The 17,079-nt window shown below is 43.3% G+C and overlaps 1 protein-coding gene across 1 annotated transcript; it reads right to left on the reverse strand.

The window, feature by feature from the left end:
* Window positions 1–6,048: 6,048 nt before the first annotated feature.
* Window positions 6,049–6,783, reverse strand: LOC131250608 (uncharacterized). Its single transcript, XM_058250895.1, has 2 exons — window positions 6,720–6,783; window positions 6,049–6,572 (listed from the first exon to the last, which is right to left on the reverse strand). The coding sequence occupies exons 1-2, from the start codon at window positions 6,781–6,783 to the stop codon at window positions 6,049–6,051; spliced, it is 588 nt and encodes a 195-aa protein (XP_058106878.1).
* Between the last annotated feature and the right edge of the window lie 10,296 nt (window positions 6,784–17,079).

Raw genomic sequence — 17,079 nt, forward strand, 5'->3', positions numbered from 1 at the left:
GACGGGATGAAGGCATTTCACGACCAACAGATTCTTTGAAAATCTTTCACACCAGGTCAGAAGGTCCTTTTGTATAATTATCAATTACATAGCTTTCCGGGCAAACTCTGATCTCGTTGGACTGACCCTTTCACTATTATCAATGTTTATCTTCATGAGGCTGTCGAGATTCGGAATCCAACCAATGGCCATGATTTTAAAGTAAATGGACATCGATTAAAGCCATTTGTGGAGAAATTTGATTTAGAGGACATGTTCATACCTCTGACTAATCCTGTTTATCAGGATTGACCTCCTAGTCTGACGGACGTGTAGTTAGGTTTTTGTTTTCTATTTTAGGATAGTTTGTTTTATGCCGTTTTAGGATAGTCGGCTTTATGCTGTTTAGGATAGGTTGCTTTCCATTTGTTCTAAGATAGTTTATTTTTTGTTGGTTTAACTCTTGTGCTAACCCACCTTCACACTGAGATCCTTTGGAAAAAGCTTCAAAAATTCCTCCATCAGGTACTACTTTTCCATCACTTCTCCTTTACTTTCATTATCTTATGTATAATGCATGCTCATATCTTTTACATTAAGGACAATGTAGATTTTAGGTTGGGGATGGGAGATTAGGTTACCTAATTAGTGCCTTCTCCATCTTGAGCAAAAATTGTGAATTTTTTTAAATTTTTTTTTAAATTTTTGTGAATTAGAGTGATTTTAAAGGTCATTCTTGATTTAGAAGTATAAGATACTTAATGTTGGTGATTTATGACTCTTGGATTCAGTCGCTTGTTAGAGTTCACAGTTAAGTCGAATTATTAATCCATGATTAGAAGTTTTTGATTGAGTCATGCTTTCACATGTCACATCTAGCTTACGCATTAAGGTTTTAGTTCGATATTGAAATGTTAACTTGGTGATCATTAAGCATGGAAGGAACTAGCCTGGGGAATTTGTCCAACATGCTCAATAAAAAAATGAGAATACCTAGCTAAAAAAAAACAGTGGTCATCGAAAATGGCTACCTATTAAAGCTCTTTAAAAAGGTTGACATAGTGTGAAGCCATCGATAGAAAAATCAAAAGCTAGAAGAATAAAAAGGCTGAACTGTAAGGCAAGTTTTAGTTTAGGTTGGGTTATCCGGAATGCTCTTTTTAGTTATTAATGTTATCATGAAAATTGACGATTGGACCTTTAATTGTGATAAGTCGAGATTGTACTATGCACCCACGGAACTCAATGTTTAGAATTGTTCTAATTGATCGATTAATACTTTGAACTTGACCATGAAGTTTACCGAGTGCTCGAGTTTAGGAGAAAATACGACTCAACATTGATGCATCTTAGAATTCCATTATCTGGATTGTTTTTCAAAAACTACTTGAGTTTATAAAAAAATTGTCCTGTAATTCTCAAAATATTTTTCGCAAACTTTGCTCAAGACTAGAAAAAATGTTGGTTGGGGATTGTGTTAAGGGTCAAATACTGCATATTAGACCCCAGTTATTACTTGGTTTTATGAACATGATAATGATTAACGTTCTATTTTAATCATGTTTGTGATGCAAGGTGAATTTAAGAGCTTGGATTGAAAAGGGTACTAAAGGCATGGATTTGATGCTCAAGAATCACCAAGGCAAGGGACGGATCTTAGGAGACCGATATTGAAGAATTCACATGCTAAAGATCTGAGGAAACCAAGTGATTGAAGATAAAGAAGCCTGAAAATTATCCTGAATGCAAGATAACCGGGTTCCCACTATCCATTTGGCACAAAACTTTATATCTGGCCTGACGATCATAAAGTAACCGTACATGTAAAATTTCAGCCCTTGGATCTTTGTGGAAATGGTCTAACGGAAAGATCAGCCATAAATCACTGATTTGGGGCCCACTAAATCGCTGGATATGCCTCAAATTTGGGCTCCCTTAAATTAGATGGAAAACTGAATGGACGGAGTAGATCTGCTCTACCCTTTAAGGTGGATCCCAATTCACGTGGCTAGTGTACATAACGGGAGTGCACTCGCTGTATATCGTGCCAGCAAGAACGGTTAGTGTCCGCTAACCCGCGTAATCCCACCTAGATTTGGAAACCAGATGAATGAAGTCCGCTTGCGAACGGCTGTGCGCCATCATCATGGCCCACGTGGACGATCCAAACCGTCCATTTGGCAAAGGGAGTCGAACCGGTCAAACCCATGTTGATAGTTTGCAACCATGCACTTGCACGTGCCGACCATAGTGATCACAAGAAGACTGTCCTGCAATGTTCAAAGCAGTTGTAGTCGATATGATTCCTTGGGCCGCAGTAAACCCGAGCAAAAAAGTCCATTCCTGACCGAATTCCGAGGTGAATCTAATCGACGAAGTGGACTTTCCAGATGACACTGATTATAGGCCCCACTGAAGCCACCAACTCCAAAATTCGTAGCAGGTACGTGCAGACGCCGCCCGACCCACCGTGGGCCATTGTGCAACCTTGATCACTGTTGGATCGATGATCTGAATCATCCAAAAGATGGAGAAGGGGGTCACGACCCTTCCTACAAGGTCAGTTTGAGTAGACGGGATAGTTTTTCTCCCTAAACTCATTTTAAACGCAACTTGTCTCGCGGTTTCGCTGCGAAAGGAGAGGAGCGTGCAAGCTCCACTGCCTCTTGCTGCGTACGGTTCTCTCCAGTCGACCAACCTACCCCACGGCTATAAAAGGAGAGAGCGTGGAGAGAGAGGGGGCATCAGACATGGAAAGTGGACGTGAGCAAGAGAGAGAAAGAGTGGACGGCCGGCTTCAAAGAGTTTTCCTCCTCCTTCTTTAGTTTTATTCCTTTAATTTTTTTTAGTTAATCATGTCTATGATTGGCTTAAACTTCTTAACTAGGGCTAAGATGTGAAGCTTGAGCGTGAAGGGATCTTTTTTATGGCTTTGATTCATGTTTTAGTTGAACTGACTTTGATTCTAGTTTGATTATAAGGAATACTCATAGTTTTTAATGGTTTGTTGTGACTTAAATTACAATGGATCTGCAATAGCTTTGAGTATGTTCTTTTCATTATTGTGATTGTGAAATTAGGAACCCTGTTGTTCACCATCTCCCATAGGCATGGTTGGATGATGGAATCCTTCCTAACATTCACAATTCTCTTAGATTAGTTGTGGATTGGTCAATTCTATTGTTTGCTTTGTCTCATGGGTACAGTTTTATGATGGAATTACTTCTAGTTCTCATACTTATCAGTTATTGAGAACTGGATCAAAGGAAGTTCATATTTGATTTTTAATGAAATATCTTCCAATTGGATTAAGATGGAACTCTGATTCCAGTTGTGTTCGTGAATCAAGCATAGATTTTCCTGATCTCTACAAGTGGATCCTTAGAAACCCTAGTTTCTCCCCTTTGAATTTTATAAGTTTTAGTTACATAATTTACAACTATTAGTTACATAATTTACAACTATCCTCTTAAATTCTCCTGATTTAGATTACATCTTCTTCTAGTTCTAGTTCTAGTTACTTTCAGAATACGTACAAGGTTCAATCCCTATGGATTTGACCTCAGTCTTACCGAGATTGTTACTACATCGCGACCCTACACTTGGGGTTGTGAACATATTGGTTTTAACTAAGATAACCAGAAAACCTCAGCGTGGGGTTTTTTGTTTGCGATAACCCTTCTAAAATCACAATTGTATAGATTTTAAGGTGAACCTGTGAAAACCTTGTTTATTAGTGAACACCAATATCTTGTGGGTTGTGATTATTGGGAGTGGAGTAAGTATGGCTGTTTGAGAACAATTGGTGTACACACCGAACCACTATAATTCCTAATGTTTGCGGTGAATTATTTATGTTTTGTATATGTGGTGAATGATTGTAATTTATTTATGCATTTGTGGCGAATGCTTATAATAGATAACTCTCTTATCTCTTGCTTAGTTTGTGATATTGATCCTTACAAATGTTCGCGAAATCAAGTTGTCCTACCTAAAACTTTGTTTTTGGTGTAAGGTTGTCCTACGAACTAAGTTTGAATCAATTTCTCAATACTACTACTATTGAGATCTGTGATTTGTTCTGATTTATTTTTTATTTCAGTACTTTAAGTTTTTATTTAGCATAATCTTATTCAACCCCCCCCCCCCCAACAAAAAAAAAAAAAAAGACTGTTAGCTCACCTCTTTCAAACTACTTGTACGATTGGTCGAAATATCCCTTCGATTGGTCGAATTGCCCTATTAACAAGTCGAACAGATTCTGGTTTTTAGGATTTAGTTGTCAGACCATTTGAACTATTTTTGACCAATCGAAATGATCACTCAACCAATTAAACCAATCCTGTTGGCATTGTCCAAATGATCAACCCAATCAAAGTAGGTTGTGAGCTCTCCCTAAACGTGTACATCGTTGGAGAAGGCATTAGATGGAGAGCTATATGGAAACATATTTTCATCAAAGACCATGTGTCTGGAGATATAAACAGAGATTGTGGACTAAATGTGCACGCTGTGGCCTAAGAAGACACACGGCAAGAATGTGGACTGAAGATGGGTGGCTCTGATACCATAGAGAATTTCAAGAGAATACAATTTTTTTTAATCTAAAACTAAACTTCTTATCGCATGTGATTTCATCATATGATGCAATTATGTATAGAATATTACAAATGATGTTCATAGGCTAGGACTCTACACTTGATAAAGTCCTACATCGGGCAAACTCTATTAGATGAAACTTCCGCTGTTTAGATGACTTGATAGTCACCTTGATAAAGTTGATATTTTTTTCCCTTCATCCAAGTTTATGTGACATTATTAACGGGTTGGATGGAAAATAAACACTGGAGTAGGCCCGAGGAAGTTTTTAATGGTAGGGCATTCAATCTCTACTATTTCCTACGGTATATGGTCCACTTAATATTTGAATTTCTTCATTTTGCATTTATGCCCTAAAATGACATAGAAAAAATGGATGAGCGTCGAACATATGGAATAAATAGATTAAGTTGGGCTCCATGGCGTCTAACGTGAGGGTGGTGCCACACCTATTCCTCACTCACTTGAATCTTACTGCAGCATGATTTATTTTTAATAAAATACCACCACTTTTAAGGGGAGCAAAGTAGGTGTTTCTCGGGCTGGCACAGGGCCATATGGTCAGTATGCAGAAACTCTATAATAGGGCTAACAACTTCCATATGTTGAGTATGTACTTGACCTTTCTCTCATAGGCGTGCTCCACGCCGCCGCCACACATTTTGTCACCTAATCCGCCATCCACTCTAAGACGGTAACTCCATTTGAGTTGACAAGGTGAGTGTCGGCCCAAAATCTAACAAGCCGAGTTTCCAGCGAGTCAGCGAGTTTTAGAATGATGTATTGCACAAGTGGCATATTGACGGGTAAGATGGTACCCCATAACTTCTGGTATCGTGCTTGCATGCAATCACTTCTTGTCCAAAAATCTGGCCGCTTCTTGCCAGCTGGGCCACATCTGCATTGTACATTGGGAAATTGGATAATTTGCTGGCTCACCTCTGGTAACTCAGTATGTTATAACGTTACTAGATAAAATCTGTAGAGCGCACCATGAGTTATGTATCTTATCCACCCCGTTTATCAGTTTTACTGGCTTATTTTACTTTATTATTATTTTTTTAAAACGAAAGATTTGATTCATTCATAAAGGGAAAATATACAGAAATGGACATTCGGGCGCCCCCTAAGGCAAAAAAAGCAACAGGGGAACCTGTCGTGTGAGCTAGCGCTACTGGCCACAAGCGGCCTAACGTGGACTAACGGACTCCGACGGATCCGAAGGGCCCAAAGCAGGACTAGGGGATAGCCCTACGGGACCTGACAAGGAAGGTCCTTCACTTAGCGAAAAAAATTGGCAGATTGGCTCTTACTCCCTTCCCTAGCCATACCATCGACCGGGCCATTACTTTCTTTGCTAATAAAGCTGAAGATGAAAGCGCCCTTTTGCGCCAAGTTCTCTATCCTAAGGACCCAAGGTTTCCACCACCTTGAGATGAGAGATTTACCAGATAGGCAGGCAATGACGACCTAAGAATCAGATTCGATAACGACCTTGTTCAGCCCCAATTCCAGACACAACTGGATCCTGTCATGAACTGCACGGAGCTCAGCTCCATTGTTGGAGCCCATGCCGTAACCAAGAGAGAAAGCCAAAATGAGATCACCGTTGGTATTTTTGTAGCCGCCCTCTCCTCCAAATAGGCCTGGATTCCCTCTCATTGACCCATCCACGTTAACCTTGACCCAGTCCGAGGACAATTTGGCCCACCTGATCACTTCAGTGTGAAAGAGAGGAGGAGGAGGAGACGAGATCCCCATAGCATCTCGGGAGTGGAACTGCTGGGGTGCATTCCCTATGGAGTTGTTGACCAGCATGGAAGCTAAAATTCTGATACGAGCTATAATGGAGAAGGCTCTCATTGGTTTGTTGTTGAACCGAGCAGTGTTCCTTGTTTTCCAAAGTTCCCAGAGGATCAGGATAGGAAGGAGCTTGCGAAAGAGGACAGGAGCACTACCAGGGACCGAGGTCCGACGCCATTGGAGAAGCCTACCTTCCAAAGAATGATGTTGTAGAAGGGGGATCCTGAACTAGGAGCTGAAATAGGTCCATACCATGGAGGCCTGCTGTCCCCCGAGGAAGAGGTGAAGAATAGATTCCTGGACCGGACGATAGGAGGGGCCCACTTCGCAGTAGTTACAATGGGAAGCTAGCTGGACTCCTTTGCATTGGACTCTTCCGTCTACTGGGACTACACCCTGCATTAGCCTCCATGCAAAAATGGAGATCTTGGGCGGCAAGAGCTTATGTCAGAGCCAATTCGACCAGTCGATGGGAGAATGACTAATTCTGGTTACGGACCATGCTGACTTGATTGCGAACGAGCCAGAGGATTCATGGGGCCAGAAACAAGTTGAGTTCTCGTTCAAAAATTTCATGCCCAAGAATCGGAAACCGGGCTCACAGAATTTTCGATCGCTGAATCCGGTGCCAACAGCCTCCATAGTACCCCATTCTCGACTCCTAGCACCCATACGCCAGGTTTCGATCCTAGGATCCTACATGGAGGATTTTTCAATGGACATTTATCTCGTAAGAAGAATAACCACAAGTTTACCCAAATCACAAAGGCAACACCATCATCACATATCCACTAATATAAACAGTTGAATACAATGTTGAAAGGGAAATACATAAATAGAAAATAGAAGCTCCAGAAGACAGCTGCACGCTCCAAGCTCAACGCTGCTGCGACCTAAGGCCACCTGCACGCATCTATTGTGCATAAGCTCATAGAAAGCTTAGAGGGTGGTGTAAGTGTGTGCGCAAGATAAGTGTCAAGAACACAAATATCAGAGTAAGCGGAATACTGATAAGTCTATAAGTTTTTCAATATCAGATTATGCAATGCAGATCGGCTATGCGAATGTGGAGTCATAGTGAACAAAATATCAAATGCTGAGGATGCAATGCAATATACAATTTCTGATGAACAACGATTACCATCAGCCTTGTCTAGGCCATATAAATGCAAAAACATAGCAACCCAAATGCCATATGCCGCAGATGTAACGCAATATGCAGATTTTGGCGAGTCCATAATACCATGAAAATTATTCAGGATATATAATATAGAAGCAGAGTAAACCAAATGCTATGTGCTAAGGATGCAATGCAATATGCGGTGCAAATGAAATGACCAAGCTGGAGTGTGAAGTCAGGATGATAGCACATAATATCACAGGCTGTGGGGTCCATCACAAGGGACTTCTATCCAAACTAGTCTCATACCTAAATTTGGATAGCCAGACTCAATGTGGTAAACTCCTGAGTCTCAGGTTAGTCGTGCGCCCCAATTGAAATCCTGGCCACTGTGAAGGTACACACGATGACTTGATTGCGCACTACCGGCCTGAGTGGATAGTGAATGAATGAATGAATGAGTCAAATATTGAGTATATAATTCCTATTCAGTAAGTCCACATATCAGTATAACTCATCTTTGGGATATCACAGGGGTCTAGTACACTCTACAATAGTTGCCGCCTCCCTAGCCACATAACCAGCGAGTCGAAAAGACCTCACTATCTTCCTAGCTAGTAGTCTATAAATACCTACCCGGCTCATTGATAGTGGACCCATTTATGAGCTGGTCATATTCAGCTTAGCTTACAGCCCCTTCACTCGGGCGGAGAAGGCCACACCCCCTCCCAACCAACCATGACATAATGGGAGATGCCGCCTATTAGTATTCGGCACTCTGGCGCTCATGTATCTACTGGGTCTAGACGTTGGAGTATCCTCTGGTACCAAAAGGATTCTAGGACTCTCACTCAAGGACATCGTATGTGTTCACAGTGTTAGAACCAAATATTTCTGGTATCCCATTTGGCCATCCATGATGAACCTATGGAGGCGACAGCCCTGATATCGCTAGGGCACCAAGTGATCATGTCATACAAATGCGAGATGCATGAGTCATACCATCTAGTCATGCATCAAACCTACGCGTGTCGCATGATCATGTGGGGCAACTCCGTCTCTTAAGGAGTCCCCTAAATAACTCAGCTCAATGGCAATGCTATAATCAATCACTCCTCATATCAAGCATACACATGATGCGCATGGGCATGGATCGTGGAGCTATACTAAGTGTCACGTCCCAAACTCGAAAATTGAATTCACAGGAATCCCGATCGCCGAATCTGGTGCCGACAGCCTCCGTAGTACCCCATTCTCAGCTCCTACCGTCCATACGCCAGATTCTGATCCTAGGATCCTACAAGGAGGATTTTTTTTATTTTTATTTTTTCAATGAACATTTAACTCGTAATAAGCATAATCACAAGTGTACCCAAATTACAAAGACAACATCATTATCACATATCAACTAATATAAACATTTGAGTACAATACTGAAATGGAAATACATAAATCGAAAGTCAAGCTCTAAAAGACTGCTGCACGCTCCAAGCTCAACACTGCTACAACCTATCATTATCTGCACGCATCTATCATGCATAAGCTTATAGAAAGCTTAAAGGGTGGTGTAAGTGTGTGCACAAGGTAAGTGCCAAGTATTCAATACAATATCATCATCATACAATACCGAAAATACTGGTAATCCATAAATCGTACATTATTGGAATAAGCAGAAAGACTGACAAGATCATGAATTATCAGAGTAAGCAGAAATACTGACAAGAGCAGGAATTATCAGAGTAAATAGAAATACTGACATGATCATAAATCATAAGATAACAGAGTAAGTAATATAGAACAACTATGCAAATAAGGATTCATAAAAAGTCAAATATCAGATGTCGAGGATGCGATGCAATATACAATTCCTGATGAGTTCATGAATAGTATCGGCCGTATCTAGACCATATAAATGTAGAAACACAGTAACCTAAAATGTCATATGTGGTGTGAATGGAATGACCATGCCGGAATGTGAAGTCGGGATGATAGTACGTAGTATCGCAGGCTATGGGGGTCCATCACAAGAGACTTCTATCCAAACCAGTCTCATACCTAAATTTGGATAGTCTGACTCAATGTGGTAAACTCCTGATCTCAGGTTAGTCGCGCGCCCCAACCGAAATCCTGGCCATTGCGAAGGTACATGTAATAAATAGTTGTGCACCACCAGCCCGAGTGGATAGTGAATGAATGAATGAATGAGTATGTAAATCCTGCTAAATAAGTTCACATATCAGTACGGTTCCTTTCTGAGATCATCATCGGGGTCTATTACACTCTACGCCAGCTTGCCGCCCTTATCCGAGTGCACAACTGGGTAAGTGGAAGAGACCACACTATCCGCCTACCAATATCGGGCCAGGCGCGTTAATAGCGGACCCATTCCTTAAGCTGGTCAAACTCAACTTAGATATTGCCCCCTCACTCAGGCGGGTAAGGTCACACCCCCTCCAAACCGACCACGATACAGTGGGAGACGTGGCCTCCTAGTGTTCAGCCTTCATGCGCTCATATACATCCACTCGGTCTCGATGTTGGGGCGTCCTCTGGTACTAAGAGGGTTTAGGGATTTTCACCCATAGCCATCTATGGCAGCCCGATGCTAGAACAAATTTTCGGTGTCCCGTCTAGCCATCTATGACATGCCTATGGAGGCTACGGCCCTGATGTCGCTAGGGTGTACAGTAATCACAACACAATGCAAGATGTATGAGTCATATAATCAAGTCATGCATCAATCCTACGCATGCCGTGCGCTCATGTGAGATAACCTCCGCCTACCAAGGAGTCTCATAACAACCTATCTAATGACATATGCGATAGTCAACCACATCGCATAACAAACATGCAGATGATGCGTATGGGCATGTATCATGATGTTATGCTGTCACATACTCATAATCAGTATCAATAACTGATATCGACAATCGGTCTCAACAATGTGGACATTCAACCAACATTGCCCCCAAGGAATAGCCCACATAGACCCTAACATATAGTAGACTCATGGCCTCACACAAGGGCCGAATATACAACATCATGACCTCACTCAAGTGCTAAATACGCATTACAACAAGCCTCAAATACGGGCTGAATGCATATCACAATGAGCCTCAACTACGGGTCATATATACATCATATAGGTCTCGACAATCGGCCTTGGCAATCGAAATTGGCCTCAACCATCGGAATCGACACTCAGAATTGACCTCGATACTTGGCACCGATAATCAACATCGATGATCAGCACTGACGATTAACATCGATAATCGGCACCGACAACTAACATATATAAGCAAGTTGGGGTCCATAAATGGACAACTAATCAACCATAATGTAAAGATCGGCTCTTAGCACGGAGCCATCCGTCTAAGGCGAATGGGGCCCACTTATTTGGGTTAAACCACAAAGAGAATGGCCTAAGAAGGCCTAAGGGAATGTCACAATGAGGACATCTAACCATCAATGCCCATCAATGTGGACATCTAAACAACATTGCTCCTAAGGAGTGACCTACATAAGGCCAAACATATTGTGGGCCCATGGCCTGACATACAATCACGATGGGCCTCATTTATATCACATCGGCCTCGTCATGTGGGCCAACAGATATCACTTTGGGCCTTATATAAGGGTTACATACACATCACTATGGGCCGAATCACATGGTCCTATTACACGCTACGATGGGCCGCATCTCCTGGGCCTAATATATGTCACGGTGGACCGCATCTCATGGGCCTAATACACATCATGTTAGCCGTATTGCATGGGCCTCAAATACATCACAATGACCCACGACATATGGGCCGAAAATACATCTTAGTGGGCCACAACACATAGGTCTCATATACATCAAATGGGCCGCACTATATGGGCCTCATATACATCAAATGGGCTGCATCACATGGTCCGCACCAATGCCAATATACATCAAGTGTGCCGCATCATATGGACCTAGAATACAACTCAATGGGCCATGCCAAAAAGGGCCACAAATACATAACAGACGGACCCTGCACATGGGCCTAATATACATAACAGGTGGGCTCTGCACATGGGCCTCATCATATCAAGTTGGGCCGTATCAATGGGCTGCACCAATGGGTCTCATAAAACAACAAGTGTGCCTCAAATATACAACAGGTGGGCCTCAAATATACATTACAGGTGGGTCCTATCACATGGTTGGGCGGTGTGGATGAATCACATCCATCAAGGTGGGACCGGTAAAAGGACGACGTGGACATAACATACATACATCATGGTGGAGTCCTCATCACCGTCCAAACACGTCCAGCACCGTCTAGATCATCTAGATGGTGTGGATGAACAAATATATCATGGTGGTCCTTGCACAGCAGTACAACAGATGGACGGCTGGGTGTGCACCTACATCAATACAAGGTGGGCCCCACATGCTATTGATGAGGGTCAAATATTGCATATCAGATCCCAATTATTATTTAATTTTACATACATGATACTATTTAACACCCTGCTTTAATCATGTTTGTGATGCAAGGTGTATTTAGGAGCATGGACTGCAAAAGGGTGCTAAAAGCATGGATTTAATGCTCATAATTTATCAAGGCAAGGGACGGACCCTAGGGGACCAAGATCGACGGATTTATATGCCAGTGATCCAAAAATTTTGAGAAATTGAAGCTCAAGTGGCCTGAAAGTCAGCCAGAATGCTTGATCATAGGGTTTCCACTATCCATTCAGCTTGAAACTTTATATATGGCCCGATGACCACAAATTAGCCGTACATGTCAAAATTCATCCCTTTGATCACTGTATAAGTGACCCGATGGGTAAGATTAGACAATAACCATTAAGAAAGTATCTTGGACATCCTTGGGCGATCGGGACCCAAACTGAACCGATGGAAAGAGCATGAAAAACGGTGGATATTCGCTAAATTTCACTTCTTTTGGATGGTGCAGTAGGGAGGAACGAATGACAGACTATTCTCAAAGGGAGAGTGGTAAATTTGTAAATAAGCAAAATTCCATATGCATGCACGTAAAGGATAACAGAGGGTTTCTTCAATGGTGGGTAGTGCCTCATCACAGGTGGATAGTGTGGCCCACATAGAGTTCGAATTTGCTTCATACTTTGATCCATGGGCTTACACGTTACTGAGAAAATGATGAATGGAGTAGATCCCCGAGAATATCATCGTCAAAACCCACCTATTTTTTTAACAAAGCATCCAAACAGTTCCCTTCTGGCACAAAACGTCCAGTGATGGACGTGCTTACTACTGGGTTTTGACAGTGGGCCCCACTCTTCATCACTTTTCATGATCTGGACCGTCCAAGGTATCCCATGGGGCGGCAACAACCCATCCCTAGGTGGCAGAATTGTAAAAGATCGCGAAGATTGGTTTTCAGCTGTTCAAACTAGGATTGACGGACGCTACCATGGTGGGGTCCATGTCTAATGGGTGGACGATTTAGATATAAAATATATACATTTATTGGGTGGCCCATTACAGCCTCGTCCTAATCAGTTCAGCACCGTCTAGATATGTCTGGACGGTGAAGGATATAACACATGCTTCATCAAGGTCCACCATCCTGAGTGACGGTTTGGATAATACACCTGCGTCAGGTGGGGCCACATCTAGTGGATGGACGGTTATGATATAACAATACCTCGTGGTGAGGCCCACGTGTTGACGTTTGAGCACAGTAGCACCTTGTTGCTGCTCGTTCATCAGATGGACGGTCTGGACATAACATATACGTTATGGTGTGGGTCCCACTATAACATTTAGTTTCCATCCCATCCGTTGATAGGGTCACACAGACCTTGATAAAGGTGAAAAAATAAATATCATAAGCATCCAAAACTTATGGGACCCAAAAAAGGTTTCAAGGGTAGGCGTTCAACCCCTACTGCTTTGAAATGTGGACCACCTAAGTCCCATGCATGGCTGATTTTTGGGGTGACCCACTAATTAAAGGGGACCCATCAGGTGCATGGTGTGGATGTTTAACACACATCACGGTGGGGTCTGTAGTGGGGCCCACCATCCAACCTACATCTAGCAGCGGACGCTGCAGCGTCCAGGATGTCAGCAGAAGGAAGACCCACACTAACATATTTTTATAAATTTTGGTTTTTCTGAGGTTTTTCTTAGGTGAGGCCCACATCAGAAGAATCCACCCCACCCATTAGATTTTACAGCCCATAACAGATCAAGCAAGCTCAATATTGAGCATATTTCGGTGTATAGAAACATCAGGGTAGTTCCAATGGTAACAACATTATTTTCTATGCTATAGCCCGCCAGATAGTCAGATTGCCTTCATCTTTCGGCTCAACGCATAAAATGATCCGAGGAATGCAATGGACGGTGTGGATTAAATCCATACATTAAGGTGGGGCCTGCATGAGTGGCCCACCTAAAAATCTCAAATAAAGCTGATATTTTTTTTAAAATTTTTCACGTGCAAACGCCTTTTTGTTCAAGCTTCACTGAAGCACATCCAGCGTCCAAAGACGCTGGACGGATGACGTGAATTATCTCATCAACGTGGGTCCCACATGGACGACCCACTAGATTTGGATCAATCCAATATTTGTGTTTTCTTCTCACCATGCGGTAGGGCCCACATGGCTTGCACGGCCATGGGGTTCATTTGATGGACTGTTTGGATACCACATGGCCATAAATAAAGGAAGGAGAGAGAGAAACACCCACCTCAAGATCTTCCCCTTCAACTTCTACCATTATGCTCTAACGCCCTTACGAAGCTTCCTCAACGATGGAGATGATGATATAAAGGTTGGATTGGTGAGGATCTAAGGTGGAAGATGGTTGGAGCTTTAGGATGGGTTGGACGTCCATGGTTCTTGCAAATGGAGAATGAGGAAGAAAAAGAGAGGGAGAGAGAGATAAGAGAGAGAGAGAAGTTATGGCTTGTCATAATGATGTAAGGCTATCATAAATGCCTAGGTAAGAAGAGGTGTTGACTTAAGAGGATGAGCCATTATTACTTGTGTGAGGACATGACACCTAAGGAATGGTGTCATAGGGGTAGGTAGGTCCCACAATGTGAGGTCTACAGCCATTATAATGTGCGAACCATAACTTCTGATCTAAGCGTCGCGTTGACACACAAGACGTGGCATTAGAACCGCGGTGACGACGCGGTCGCAAGGGTATAAGTTTCGAGTTGAGCCGACTTTGATATATGGGACACGACTCATGATCGCTCGCAAATGCTAATAAAAGATGGCGGGTCGTCGAAATTCGACCGGGAGGACTGCGGAAGCCTACGAAATGGTACGAGTTAGGATGTGGGTCTTACACTAGGCATGTTATATGATGATGATGTACTCTCCTCATATCAAGGATGGTCCTACATGGCCTACTCATATCAAGAATGGGCCTAACGAGGCCTAAGGGAAGGTCACAATGTGGACATTTAACCATCATTGTCCATCAATGTGGACATTTAACCAACTTGTTCCCAAGGGGTGGCCCTCATAGGGCCAAACATATAGTGGGCCCATGACTTCACACAAGGACCTCATACACAACATAATAGGCCACGTACAATCTCAGTGGGCCTCATACAATCATAATGGGCCTTATACAATCATGATGGGCCTTACATAAGGGTCTTATACATCACAATGGGCCACATCGCATGGGCCTTACACATCACAATGGGCCCCATCTCATGGGCTTAATATACATCACAATGGGCCCCATCGCTTGACCCTCAAATGCATCATAATGAGCCTCATCATATGGGCCCAATATACATCACAATGGGCCTCACTAAATGGGCCACAAATACATCACAATAAGGTGGGCCTTGCACATTCTAAATGGGCCTCAAATACATTGCAATGGGCCACTTCCATGGGCCTCAAATATATCACAATGGGCTGCACAAGTGGACGGCATAGATGAAACACGTACAACATGGTGGGCCCTGCGTTCACATAGCAGGTGGGCCCTACATCCATGGCCAGATGGTGTGGATTTATAGCACATTCATCATGGAGTCCCACCGTCCAACAAGTTGGAAGGTGAGGATATACAACACGTGCATCACGTCCTAGAAATGGATGGACGACCTAGATATAAATCACAAACATCACATGGGTCCCATCTTACAGATGGTGCAGATAATACCCATACATCATGGCCATCCCACACGGCAGAAAACAGATGGACGGCGTGAATATACAATATATACATGAGGTGGGTCCCACCGTTCAAAGGGCTGGATCGTGTGGATGTACAATACATTAGCAAGGTAGGCCCCACCTGTCCAGCAAACGGACACATACATCGTAGGTGGTCCCCACTATCCAGACCACTGGACGATGCGGATATAAAATACATAAATCAAAGGTGGACCACCTCCACTACTAAAATAGATGGACGGTTGGGATATCACATACCTCGGGATCAGACCCACAAAACTTGTTGACATCAATACAACAACTATGTAGATGGTGGGGTTCATATATATGGATGGTTTGGATATAACCCATACATCATGGCAGTCCCCACTGTCCACGTGGATGGTGAGGATACAACACTTACATCATGCAGGGGCCCCATGTGTAGGGTCGGCCCCATAATCCGGATGTGGACGGTGTGGAATAAATCACACACACACACACACAAATATATCATGTTGGGGACCCACCTTCCATGGACGGATGGTGCTAATAAAGCACATATAACACGTGTGGGCCCCACAGATGGACGACATGTATACAACACATGCATCAGGGGTAGGGCCCATCGTCTACAGGTGGATGACGTGGATAAAACACGTACGTCACATGGGCTCCACCATCCAAGGTCTGGACGGTGGAGACAACACCATCAAGGTGGGGTCCACACGTAGCTAAGCTGATATTTGAGTTTTCCCCTCGTCCAGATGGACATGGACGGTTGGGATATAATGTATATCTCATGATGGGACCCCCTGAACATGCTGACGTGAATGCACCAGCAGCTGTATGCTTCGTGGGACCCACAACAGATGGACGGCCTGGATTTCATGCATGTGGCATGTGGGCCCCACTGCCACTGACCAGCATGGGTAAAGAACATACATCAAACGGCCCCTCCACCATCTAAGGTCTGGATGGTGGAGATGTAAGGAACATACATCAGGGCAACCCAAAGAGCTTGTTGATGTTGCACAACGGCGGTCTAGCTGTGTGTGGTGCTCCAGCCAATCCACTTCCAGGTGGGTCCACATGTGTGGGATCCACCAGTTGCATAGATATTTATATTTTCTCTTCATCTGGGCTTGTCCAGACGGACAGGCCCGCAGGCCTACCGCTGGACGATCCAGCAAGGTGGGCCCAACATATGGATGGCATGGATATAATACATACTTCATGGTGGGGTGCATCAAGGTGTGCCACACATATATCACAAAGAGAGAGAGAGAGAGAGAGAGAGAGAGAGAACGAGTGATGGAGGGACCCCGCCACTATGGGTCCCTCTAGGATCTGCAACACATACATTAAAATGTGTCCCATCACAAGTGGGTCTTACATCAAAATCAAGATCTAACGTTATG

The sequence above is a fragment of the Magnolia sinica genome, chromosome 7 (assembly GCF_029962835.1).
Source record: "Magnolia sinica isolate HGM2019 chromosome 7, MsV1, whole genome shotgun sequence".
Lineage (NCBI taxonomy): Eukaryota > Viridiplantae > Streptophyta > Magnoliopsida > Magnoliales > Magnoliaceae > Magnolia > Magnolia sinica.